The sequence below is a fragment of the Oncorhynchus nerka genome, linkage group LG27 (genome assembly GCF_034236695.1).
Source record: "Oncorhynchus nerka isolate Pitt River linkage group LG27, Oner_Uvic_2.0, whole genome shotgun sequence".
Lineage (NCBI taxonomy): Eukaryota > Metazoa > Chordata > Actinopteri > Salmoniformes > Salmonidae > Oncorhynchus > Oncorhynchus nerka.
Genome location: NC_088422.1, coordinates 91600325 through 91613248, shown reverse-complemented (window position 1 = coordinate 91613248; position 12924 = coordinate 91600325). Strand labels below are relative to the sequence as shown.

The following is a 12924-nucleotide window of genomic DNA, read 5'->3' as shown; positions in this document are numbered from 1 at the left end:
TAGGCTAGCGTCAGTGGGCAGCTCGCGGCTTAGTTTCCTTTTGTAATCTATGAACAAATTCTTCTTTTCAATGACGGCCTAGGAACAGTGTAAGAAAAATGTTAACTTTTTTTAAAAGATTATTTCTTCAAGCTCTGTTAAATGTTGGGAATCATGGCTAGACAGCAATGTTCAAGTCTTGTCAAAGTTGCCATAGATTTTCAAGCAGATTTACATCAAAACTGTGACTTGGCTACTCAGGAACATTCAGTCTTCTTGGTAAGCAACTCCAGTGTAGATTTGGCCTTGTGATGTAGGTTATTTTCCTGCTGAAAGGTGAATTCCTCTCCCAGTGTCTGGTGTAAAGCAGACTGAAGCTGGTCTTCCTCTAGGATTTTGCCTGTGCTCAGCTCCATTCCATTTCTTTTATCCTGAAAAACTCCCTAGTCTTTGCCAATACCCATACCATGATGCAGCCACTACCTTGCTTGGAAATACGGAGGCAGTTACTCAGTGATGTGTTGTGTGGGATTTGCCCCAAACATAAGGCTTTGCATTTTGGCCAAAAAGTACATTCCTTTCACAGGTATTTTTGCAGTATTACTTTAGTGCGTTGTTGCATACAAGATGCATTTTTTATTCTGTATATTTGTATTCTTCTTTTCCCTCTGTCATTTAAGTCATTATTGTGGAGTCACTATAATGTTGTTGATCCATCCTCGGTTTTCTCCCATCACAGTCATTGAACTCTGTAATTGTTTTAAAATCACCAATGGCCTCATGGTAACATCCCTGAGCAGTTTCATTCCTGTCCTGCAGCAGAGTTCAGAAGGACGACTATCTTTGATTTGTCTGGGTGGTTTCACACATAATCCACAGAATAAATATTAACTTGACAATGCTTAAAGAGATATTCAATGTCTGATTTCTTATTGTTAGCCATCTACCAATCACTGCCCATCTAAATGAGGCTTTAGAAAAGCTCTCTGGTCTTTGTAGTTGAATCTGTGCTTGAAATGTAATACTTGACTGAGGGACCTTGCAGATGTATGGGGGGACAGAGGAAGGGGTAGTCATTCAAAAATCATATCAAACCCTATTATTTCACATAGAGTCCATGTAACTTATTATGTGATCTGTTAAGCCAAATTTGACTCCTGAACTAATTTAAACAAAGTGGCTGAATAGTTGTGCAATGACTATTTCGTTATCAAATTTGTATTCATCTTAAATAAATAAATAAAAAATCTTCCACTTTGACATTAGAATATTTTGAGTAGATTGTAGACTAATTAAAAACATTTCAATCCCACTTGGTAAACCAATACAATGTGAATGAATCCAAGGGGTCTGAATACTTTTGCAAGGTACTGTATATAGAAAAAACAAGATCTAAAAACAACATTACCTTACTCTTCCAGTGCAGTCATCTACACATCTCAGCAATCATTAACATAGGTGTAGTACTATTAAATCTGGGTTTGACTATGAATTAAAATACATTATCTATATAAAGCCCTGGATTGTGTTTGCTAGGATTCTCTAAAAACATCCCCAAATAGCTTACAAATACTTCTATCCAATTTATACTGCAACAATATCACTCAAAGATCTGTGTTAGTTTTAGGATTAAACACTTTAAAACAACATTTTTCAAAGATTCTTTGTCCAAGTTGTCATACTCGCATTCCATGCATTGTTTACTTCACGGTGTTTTCCATAAAGCCTGTAGTTTAACAAAGAACTTCTATTGAGGTAAGTAAAATATGAAGATTTGGCAAAAATTCAGAAAAAGCTTTGCTAATTACATGATCAATTGAAAATGTACATCAACCTGTAGGTGCTGGAAGAAAAAGACACTATTGTCAAATCCAAATGTATTGTCACCCTTGAAATAGATGAGCAAAAAACACAGTATAAAATAAATACAAATACCAAGCTATATGCATTTTTTTATTTTATTATTATGTTATTTTATACTAATACAATTGCTCGGGGAAAATATTTTGTTTAACAAGTTAAACATCTAAAAAAGATAGTCGCTAGTGAGCCTTTGCACACTGTCTTCACATGCTGCCTTAAAATTTAATTAAAAAAGGGAATAAATTAAATACAAATTCCTACCAATATTCAGAATCTTCTCCACATTTTTCAAAGTGAAATATTTTTAGAGGAAAATGTTCCTACTTTAAAAAAATACAAAAACAAAGATTGCGTTATGTCTTCACGCCCCAGAGGTAATACTTGGTAGAAGCACCTTTGGTAGCCATTATAGCTGTGAATAATTTTGAATAAGATTCTACCAACTTTTCATCTCAGTCTCTCCCATTGACAACCTGTGGTTTGAATTGAAGAGGGCAGTCCATAAGCGCAGACAGAAGGAGATCAAGGATTTGGAAAGATTCTGTATGGAGGAATGGTCTAAGATCCCTCCCAATGTGTTCTTCAATCTCATAAAACATTATAGAAAAAGGCTAATTGACGTTATCCTCGTAAGGTGAGGGTGCACAAAGTATTGAAAACATGAGTGCCAATCATTTTGACACCTATCTTTTTTTAGATATTGTATTACTTGTTAAAGAAAATATTTTCTTTGAGCAATTGTATTAGTATAAAATAATGTAATTTTCAAGGGTGCCAATAACTTCGTATTTGACTGTATATGCCCACTATATTGGACTATCAGAGCAAAATTCAATTAACATTGCCATGCCGGGTTCCAAACAGAATCGTAATTTTGGAAGGAAACATTTTGATTGGCATGAAACTACATTCATCACCTCTATTAATGAGTTATGTTAACTCTAAAGGCACATGTCCACCAGTTTAAGCAAACCCGTTCCTAGGTCTAACATTATAGCTGCAGTTAGCCAATCAAGTCACAGCTATTGATTCAAAACTTGTGATTGGACTGCTTGAAACGTTGAGTAAAAAATAGCACCAGTTGATGGTGAACATGTAGCAAACCACTGCTTAGAATCTAGAGCCAATTGACCTGAGTTATGGAATTTGGCACATGATATGATGGCATTTGCCATACTGTAGAATCATCTTGAACTTAAAAAGTAGTGCAGAGAAGTTTCCCATTAGTAGGGCCCTTGCCACATGTAGATGGTACAGAAAATATTTTGCTGTTCATATCACAAGCACCCACAACTGCTGATGTTTTACCTTTGATTTTCTGCAGAACATACTCTCTCTCAAAGACATCTGGTAACCCAGGTACTCGAACTGGGTCGCAGAAACGTTCTCCAGGTTGAGAGTTCAAGACTATCGGTACATAGACCTCATGTTGTGAACTCTCTTTCTAGAGTAGAGAACAAAATCAGATACATTTGTTTCATTTTGAAATGCTCCTGGTCTGAAAGATATTTTAACTACCAAACAAATAGAGGTGCATGCAGTATCTCAATCTCCCATTAAAAACATTTTGTATCGTGTAATGCATATTCATTCAATACATCTGCTCTAATCAATGTTATCTCAAAAGACAATGGGCACACCTTTGCTTCAGATAACAGGTAGGCCCAGCACACTGGTGCATTCTCAAAAACATCTGAGTCTTCAATGATTTTGTCACCTCTTCTTTTGTGGAGGCTTGGCAACAGCTCTCTGAAGAGATTGTACAATCCTTCAACGATAGCAACCTAAAACAAATGTACACATTTTATTCATACATTTAAGGACTTAAATGATTCTATATGTATAAGTTTGTTTGACAAAATATGCATTACCTTCTGGGTCGTTGTTCCAATCTCCTTTCTGCACAACAGCTGATGCAGACTTTGCGCCAGAGGATTGCATCCACTGAGCTTTCGAATGTATGCAATCACTTTGTTCATTCCCTCTCCATAATGTTTATTGTTCTATAAGCATAATGGGGAAGTTAATGCATGATGTGGCAAAGTACTGTACATTAGAACGCCAACGGCACAAGCAAAAGAACACTGTAGTGCGCTTTCCTTGAGCATGGTAATAAAAGATCTGATGTTTTTATAATGGTTTATGGTTAAAATGACAGTAACAAGACAGTGTAATAAATATTGGAATATCTCACAATGGCATAAAGTGAAGAAAAGAAAGCACTGAGTCCTTTCTGGGATTGTTGCACTGAGGGTACGACATCATTGAAGTAGAATTCCTTAATGTCTGGACGCTCATCAGGGAACGAGGACAGAGAAAAGCCCACAGTTGACTCCTTATTGATTCCACAATCTAGCAAAGTCCGTCCAACTCCACCGCGTTCACGTCTGCAGAAACATCAATATTGACTTAATAATGATGGCTTATCATGGCTACTGATGCTGTGTGAAAGTTATATTGATACTACATGTAGTCAAAACATTAAATGTACAGAGGTTTATTAATTATGTGTTTTTATGAGGAATAAAATGTATAGAAAAGTCCTTAATGTTCCTCCAAAATCACTGTGATCAAATAAGTCATTATAATAGTAGTGAATGCTTATCATGTGAGAAAAAAGGTGTACTGAAACTATAGATGGTAAAAGTCCTGTGTTTATGAATTAATTTACTGCTTTTTTCTGTTACTAAATGTATGAATAAATTATTAAATTATACTGTATATGCACATAATATTACTTGTAATGGAGGACATGTGCTGGGATTCCACTTTCATCAGAGAGCTTCTGTCTCAGATCTCGTAGTGTGTCACTTGCCAAGTCCACCTTGACCTCAAAGTCTCCCTATTGATGAAAAGTATATAAAAATAATTGACATTATTTCAAAACACACCTTAATTGCTCCCTGGTAACCTAATAATACATACAGGTGTCACACCTTGATCTGGTTCACCTGTCCTTGTGATTATCTCCACCCCCTCCAGGTGTCACCTATTATCCCCGGTGTATATATCCCTGTGTTTCCTGTCTCTCTGTGCCAGTTCGTCTTGTTTGCCAAGTCAACCAGTGGTTTTCCTTGCTCCAATTTTCACCAGTTTCTGTATGTTTCTAGTCCTCCTGGTTTCAACCCTTAACTGTCCTGACTCTGAACCCGCCTGCCTGTTCTGACTACCAGCCTGCCTATCCCCTTGTACTGTTTTGGACTCTGATCTGGTTTCTGACCCCTGCCTGGTCTGACCTCGAGACTGCCTATTGCCTGGTACTGTTTGGACTCTGACCTGGTATATGAACTCTCGCCTGTCCCCGACCTGCGTTTGCCTACTCCCTTTTGTCATGATGTTGCCCTCTTTGGGTACAGCAAGCCCATCCCCATCTCCCTGTCTCCTACACTCAGGCTGCTGCGACCTCAGGTCGTAAATTCCTGGAGATTATCTCCTCATGGCCACAGTATAGAGAGAGAGAGTGAAGTTTTCATAGAGAGAACAAAGGAATTTCTTCCATCTCACAGAACTTGAGGTCCGAACAACATTTATGTTCTGGAGAAGGTATAAAAGATCGGTGAAGAATCCAGCTACGAACTGGTCCGATTGGTACAATTTTGTGAAACTCATGAGAGACAATACGGCCACATTACCATAACGCTGTTTATATAATAGCCTCAGTTGAGGCTTGCATCTATTTGCTGTACAGGATGAATGAGGAAAGATTCAACTATTTGTGAAATTATGGGATGCTATGTAATGATGTAAAGTGAGAGAATTGTATTTCTGTGTAGTAAAGTTTCAATTAAGTCACTGGCACGCCCCCATGAACACAGCCAGGACTTGGCGTCATGAGACAGCCCTTTTCTGCTCTTCCGAATAAAACCCCCACCTTGAGAATTTCTCAACAGACCATGTTTCTCTCAATTATGAGAGGACAAAGGTTACAGACCAGCTTACCTCGATAACGAGAGGGCCAAGGTTTGAGACCAGACTGCTGAATCTTTTAACCATCCCACGTGGTTAAACTCTTAGACTATCAATACCGACAGATATAGAACAAGTCCTTGATATTAATTATTAGTCTGCAGCTAGGAATTCGGTATCATTGAACGCGCAGACCGACAACCGCCGAAACATCTACTCTATAACGATGATGAATTAATGTCACTCTGAACTATCCATTCTAACCACGGGAGAGAGAGAGAGAGAGAGAGAGGGAGAGAGAGAGAGAGAGAGGGCGGACAGACTCTCCAACAGAAACAAACTTTTCAACAGAGATCCCGACGACACACTGAGCGTAAATATACACTGCTCAAAAAAATAAAGGGAACACTTAAACAACACAATGTAACTCCAAGTCAATCACACTTCTGTGAAATCAAACTGTCCACTTAGGAAGCAACACTGATTGACAATAAATTCCACATGCTGTTGTGCAAATGGAATAGACAACAGGTGGAAATTATAGGCAATTAGCAAGACACCCCCAATAAAGGAGTAGTTCTGCAGGTGGGGACCACAGACCACTTCTCAGTTCCTATGCTTCCTGGCTGATGTTTTGGTCACTTTTGAATGCTGGCGGTGCTTGCACTCTAGTGGTAGCATGAGACGGAGTCTACAACCCATCATCCAGGATGGGAGTCATCCAGGATGGGACATCAATGCGAGCTGTGGCAAGAAGGTTTGCTGTGTCTGTCAGCGTAGTGTCCAGAGCATGGAGGCGCTACCAGGAGACAGGCCAGTACATCAGGAGACGTGGAGGAGGCCGTAGGAGGGCAACAACCCAGCAGCAGGACCGCTAACTCCGCCTGTGTGCAAGGATGAGCAGGAGGAGCACTGCCAGAGTCCTGCAAAATGACCTCCAGCAGGCCACAAATGTGCATGTGTCTCCTCAAACGGTCAGAAACAGACTCCATGAGGGTGGAATGAGGGCCCGACGTCCACAGGTGGGGGTTGTGCTTACAGCCCAACACCGTGCAGGAAGTTTGGCATTTGCCAGAGAACACCAAGATTGGCAAATTCGCCACTGGCGCCCTGTGCTCTTCACAGATGAAAGCAGGTTCACACTGAGCACGTGACAGACGTGACAGAGTCTGGAGACGCCGTGGAGAACGTTCTGCTGCCTGCAACATCCTCCAGCATGACCGGTTTGGCGGTGGGTCAGTCATGGTGTGGGGTGGCATTTCTTTGGGGGGCCGCACAGCCCTCCATGAGCTCGCCAGAGGTAGCCTGACTGCCATTATGTACCGAGATGAGATCCTCAGACCCCTTGTGAGACCATATGCTGGTGCGGTTGACCCTGGGTTCCTCCTAATGCAAGACAATGCTAGACCTCATGTGGCTGGAGTGTGTCAGCAGTTCCTGCAAGAGGAAGGCATTGATGCTATGGACTGGCCCGCCCATTCCCCAGACCTGAATCCAATTGAGCACATCTGGGACATCATGTCTCGACATCACCTCCCAGGCGTTGTAGGGAGGTCATACAGGCATGTGGAGGACACACACACTACTGAGCCTCATTTTGACTTGTTTTAAGGACATTACATCAAAGTTGGATCAGCCTTTTGAGTGTGACTCCAAATCCAGACCTCCGTGGGTTGATAAATTTGATTTCCATTGATAATTTTTGTGTGATTTTGTTGTCAGCACATTCAACTATGTAAAGAAAAAAGTATTTAATAAGAATATTCCATTCATTCAGATCTACGATGTGTTATTTTAGTGTTCCCTTTATTTTTTTGAGCAGTGTATATACTGATTGCTATTGTTCCCGAATGAGTGAGCGATCATGTGCAAACGATTAGCATTGCATTTGTTATAATTATCAACTTTGTAGTGTCTCATCTCAGTTGATCCCCACTTCCATTTTTGTCCACCAAGCCGCCATACCGGTTTATCCCACTAGGGAAACTCCGTTATCATTTCCTTGTACCTATCTACTGTTTGTTTATGCATTTCTGTGAATTACTTAGTTAGTAAATAAATGATTTAAGACAATTGATGTATGGATGACTCATAGTGAAGACTGGGTTTGTGCAGATAACCAACAATTTACGACGTTTGGAATGAGACTAATGTGAGGTAAAATAAAGAATAGGTAATTAATCACAAGACTAATTGATCAGATATTAAAATATCTGAAAAGTTATATTAGGAAAAGTATAACTTTGTAATCTGAATATTTTCCATGGTGCCCCGACTTCCTAGTTAATTACATTTGCCTGATTAGTTAATCACGAAATGCTAATTACAGAGAATCTTTGATAAAAGTATAAGTCTTCAGTTAATGATAGTAAAGACACAACACTTTGTTATAATAAATATCAGAGCTCAACCATCTGCCTCCTGTCTCTGCATTTGGGTCTCGCCTTGTGCCCTTATAACAGGTTTGGAAAAGTGTACAGTAAGGGGTTAGAATTAATAAAAAAGCAAGAGTTTAAAGAGATTGAATGTGATTTTAGGGTGGTTTCACACTTGGTCCCTTTCAGACAATTTTTATGAACTCAGTGCGGTTTCGCTTAATTGTCAAGTGTGAAAAAAGGTACTAAGACCCCTCAAAAGAGCCCCTGAAGTGAACCGAACTGAGACCATCTCTAGAGGTGGTCTGAGTTCGGTTTGCTTGAATTCCGCGGTCCGATTCCCTTTTTCAGGGCAATGTGAACACAACGCTCCCCAGGTTGGCTTGTCATTATTCCCGCACCACCCACTAGACTACTGCAACACCCTTCCCCTGACATAACCCCTCACATTAGTGCCACAAAAGAGAGAAGAGGATGATGTGCAGGTTCGCAGAACAAACACATGCTATTTTTGGATATTGATAAGCGATTTTCAAGAATACACAGAAATTCCAAAATATGTGAGGAGTTTTTAGTTAAGATTATTTGTTTGCAATATGTCACCTATAAGAGAGCTTCATAAGCTGTTTATTCGATTGTAGGGTTTGAATAGTGTGAGAATTCACCAACATATAGTATTTGAATCAGAACATAGGGTACAAAATCTTAGCTCTTAGCTCTTAAAGGGGCAGTAGCCTACATTGGGTATACCATTTTAAATTACAGCATTATTTAATCTGCACTTATTCTTCTGCTATTTATTCTGTTACCAATAATATTTACATGTCAATAATATTTTCTGATTATAATTGTCTCATCTTTATGTCTCATATTTTTTTTTAAAGTGGAACTTTTATATAGACAGTTGTGTGCCTTTCCAAATAATGTCCAATCAATTGCATTTGCCACAAGTGGACTCCAATCAATGGTAATGCATTGGAATACAGATATGCATCTGTTGGTCACAGATACCTTTAAAAAAAAAGGTTTGGGCGAGGATCAGAAAACCAGTCAGTATCTGGTGTGACCATTTGCCTCATGCAGCGTGATCTCCTTTGCATAGAGTTGACCAGGCTGTTGATTGTGGCTTGTGGAATGTTGTCCCACTCCTCTTCAATGGCTGTGCGAAGTTACAGGATATTGGCGGAAACTGGAACACGCTGTCATACACGTCGATCCAGAGCATCCCAAACATGATCAATGGGTGACATGTCTGGTGAGTATGCAGGCCATGTAAGAACTGGAACATTTTCAGCTTCCAAGAATTATGTCCATACAGATCATGGGGCCGTGCATTATGATGCTGAATATGGTGCCGTACTGGAGGGCTGCTGTTTGCAAGCCCCGACCCAACATTGCTATTTTGTGATTATGTTGTTGTTTATTTTTACTTTATTTTCACAAAATGTATCCGCTATTATTTCTTACAGCCGACAAGAACTCTTGAATATACTTATCCCAGTTCCGGCTTCTACTTTGACTCATCTGCCCTGGGCTCTCGTAATTCCGGACCAATTTTTGGGCTACCCAAGGGGAAACACCAGCATTATAGAGGCAAGAGAGGGGGATCCTGGTGAGATTAAGGCGAAGCAAAAACCGACCACTTCTTCCCTCCATTCTACTGGCTAATATACATTCACTTAATAATAAGATGGATGACCTCCGATCGCATATTTGCTAGCAACGGGACTCTTGGAACTGCAATATTCTTAGCTTTTCAGAAATATGACTCTCAGGCAAGATACCCCCAAGGCTATCCAACCCGATGGATTCTCAATTCACCGGGCAGACAGGAGAGTGGAGTCGGGGAAATTGAGGGGGGAGGGGTTTGCCTCTTCATCAATTCCAACTGGTGTGCTAATTCCAGCACAGTGGAAGTATCGACCCACTGTTCACCCATCTTGGAATACCTGATAGTAAAATTCCAACCCTTCTACCTCCTGAGGTTTCAGCTGTTATCGAGACCGCTGTATTACATTCCACCTCAGGACAATAAAAATAATAAGCTGGCTCTTAATGAGCTGTACAAGGCTATAAAAAAAGCAGGAAACCCTACACCCAGAGGATGCCTTTCTGGTTGCCACCTATTTTAATTTGGCGTCAATAAGACACGTGATGCCCAACTTCCATCAACACTTCTCCAACGCCACTAGGGGCGATAAAGTCCTCGACCACTGCAATTCTACCCACAAGCAAGCATACAAGGCCCTCCCTCGTCCACCATTTGGCAAATCAGATCATGACTCCGTACTTACTGTTTCAGCAGAATCTGAAACAGTATACTACAGGACTGCTTTGCTAGCGCTGATTGTAATATGTTTTAAGACTCCGCCGATAACATTGATGAGCTAACCACCTCTGTCACCGGCTTCATTAGAAAATTAATCAGCGACGTTGTACCCACAGTTAGGGTTCGCTGCTTCCCCAACCAAAAGCCCTGGATTAACACAGATGTTGGTGCAAAACTAATGAGCAGGGCTACCTCACACAGAGCTATCGTAGACAACACCGATGCTATGGCCGAAAACATGAATAAGTACAAGAAGCCCCACTATGACCTCTGCAGAGTCATCAAATGAGCAAAAGACCAATATAGGAATAAGGTGTAATCATATAACACAGGCCGCATCTGGCAGGGGCTACAGTCCATTACGGATTACAAAAGAAGACCCAACAACATCGAGCCGGGTGTAAGGGCCTTCACTGACACAGAGGACTGGGTGATCAGGCTCGCCGAGGCCGACATGAGAAGGGTCTTTAATCAGGTCAACACCCGCAAGGCCGCGGGCCCCGACAGTATTCCAGGGTGCATTCTCATAGCATGCGCAGAACAGCTGGAAGGCACATTCACTGTACTTTTCTACTTCTCCTTGTACCAGTCTGTAATCCCCACATGTTTTAAGATGACCACCATCATTTCTGTTCCTAAGAACTCTAAGACTTCATGCCACAATGACTACCACCCTGTAGCACTCATTTCTGTAATCATGAAGTGCTTTGAGAGGCTGGTTATGGCACACATTAACTCCTCCATTCCAGCCACCCTAGACCCACTCCAATTTTCATACCGCCCCAATAGATCCATAGACGACACAATCTCAATTTCTCTCCACACTGCCCTCACCCACCTAGATAAGAGGAACACCTATGTGAGAATGCTGTTCATTGACTACAGCTCAGCGTTCAAGACCATTATCCCCTCCAAGCTCGTCACCAAGCTTAGGACTCTGGGTCTGAACACCTCCCTCTGCAACTGTATCCTGGACTTGCTGACGGGACAACCCCAGGTGGTGAGGGTAGGCAACATCACATCTTCCACACTGGCCCTTAACACAGGGGCCCCACTGGGGTGTGTGTTTAGTCCCCTCCTGTACTCCCTGTTCATCCACAACTGTGTGGCCACACACAACGCCAACATCCTTATCAAGTTTGCTGAGGACACGGTGGTGGTAGGCCTGATCACCGACGATGAGGAGTCAGCCTTCAGGGAGGTCAGTGACCTGGCAGTGTGGTGCCAGAGCAACAACCTCTCTCAACGTCATCAAGACCAAGGAGCTGATCGTGGACGACAGGAAACGGTTGGGCAAGCATCCACAGGGAGGTAGTGGAGCAGGTAGAAGTCACTAAAGACTTAAAATGGTCCAAACACACACACACAGTCGTAAAGAAGACACGAAAGTGACTCTTCCCCCTCAGAAGGCTGAAAAAGTTTGGCATGGGCCTTCAAATCCTGAAAAGGTTCTACAGCTGTACTACTGAGAGCATATTGACTGGCTGCATCACTACTTGGTATGGCAACTGCACCGCCCTCCATCGCATGGAGCTACAGAGGGTTGTGCGGACAGCCCAGTACATTACTGGGGCCGAGCTCCCTGCCATCCAGGACCACTATATCAGGCGGTGTGAAAAGAAGGCCTGGAAAATCATCAAAGACCCGAACCACTCAAGCCATAGACTATTTTCTCTGGTGCCGCACGGCAAGAGGTACCGGTGGATCAAGTCTGACACCAATAAGCTCTTAAACAGCTTCTATCCCACAGCAATACGACTAATAAATAGCTAACAAAATAGCTATACAGACTGAGTTTACCTTGTATCTTTATTGACCTTTTCTTTCAATAAGTCTCTATGCACACTCAAAGGACCCTACAGTCCCCACACACACTATCATTCCAACACACACAACTACTCACTCACACATAATATGCACATACATTTATACTGACTCTACACACCCGCTCACATACAAGTTGCTTCTACTCTGTTTATCTTATATCCTGTTGACTAGTCTCCTTACCCCTGTACATATCTACCTCCATCACTCCAATATCCCTGCACATGTTAAATATGATATTGGAACTGACTTTTTAAATATTTCCTGTATATAGTATGCTTACTTATTTATTTTGTATTTCATATTTCCTATTCTTATTTCTCTTGTGTTTTTTTTCTAGTAATACATTGTTATTGATTATTGCATTGTTAGGTTTTGAGTTTCCAAGAAAGGCATTTCACTGTACTTGTGACATTAAAACTTGAAACATGCGGTGATGGCGGCAGATGAATGGCACGACAATGGGCCTCAGGATTTCATCACGTTATCTCTGTGCATTAAAATTGCCATCAATAAAATGCAATTGTGTTCGTTGTCCGTAGCTCATGCCTTCCCATAACCCCACTGCCACCATGGGGCACTGTGCTCACAATGTTGACATCAGCAAACCGCTCGCCCACACAACGCCATAAACACTGTATGCCATCT

General features: G+C 41.4%; 1 protein-coding gene across 2 annotated transcripts in view; it reads right to left on the bottom strand.

The window, feature by feature from the left end:
- LOC115127963 (uncharacterized) overlaps positions 1-12924 on the bottom strand; it is a 58537-nt gene that overhangs the window by 32549 nt on the left and 13064 nt on the right. For both annotated transcript variants that reach the window (XM_065012299.1, XM_065012298.1), the window contains exons 6-10: positions 4581-4684; positions 4037-4229; positions 3714-3845; positions 3483-3626; positions 3151-3286 (exon numbers count right to left, since the gene is read on the bottom strand). In XM_065012299.1, the coding sequence (XP_064868371.1) occupies positions 3151-3286; positions 3483-3626; positions 3714-3845; positions 4037-4229; positions 4581-4684 (709 nt within the window). The remainder of the gene's footprint in view (positions 1-3150; positions 3287-3482; positions 3627-3713; positions 3846-4036; positions 4230-4580; positions 4685-12924) is intronic.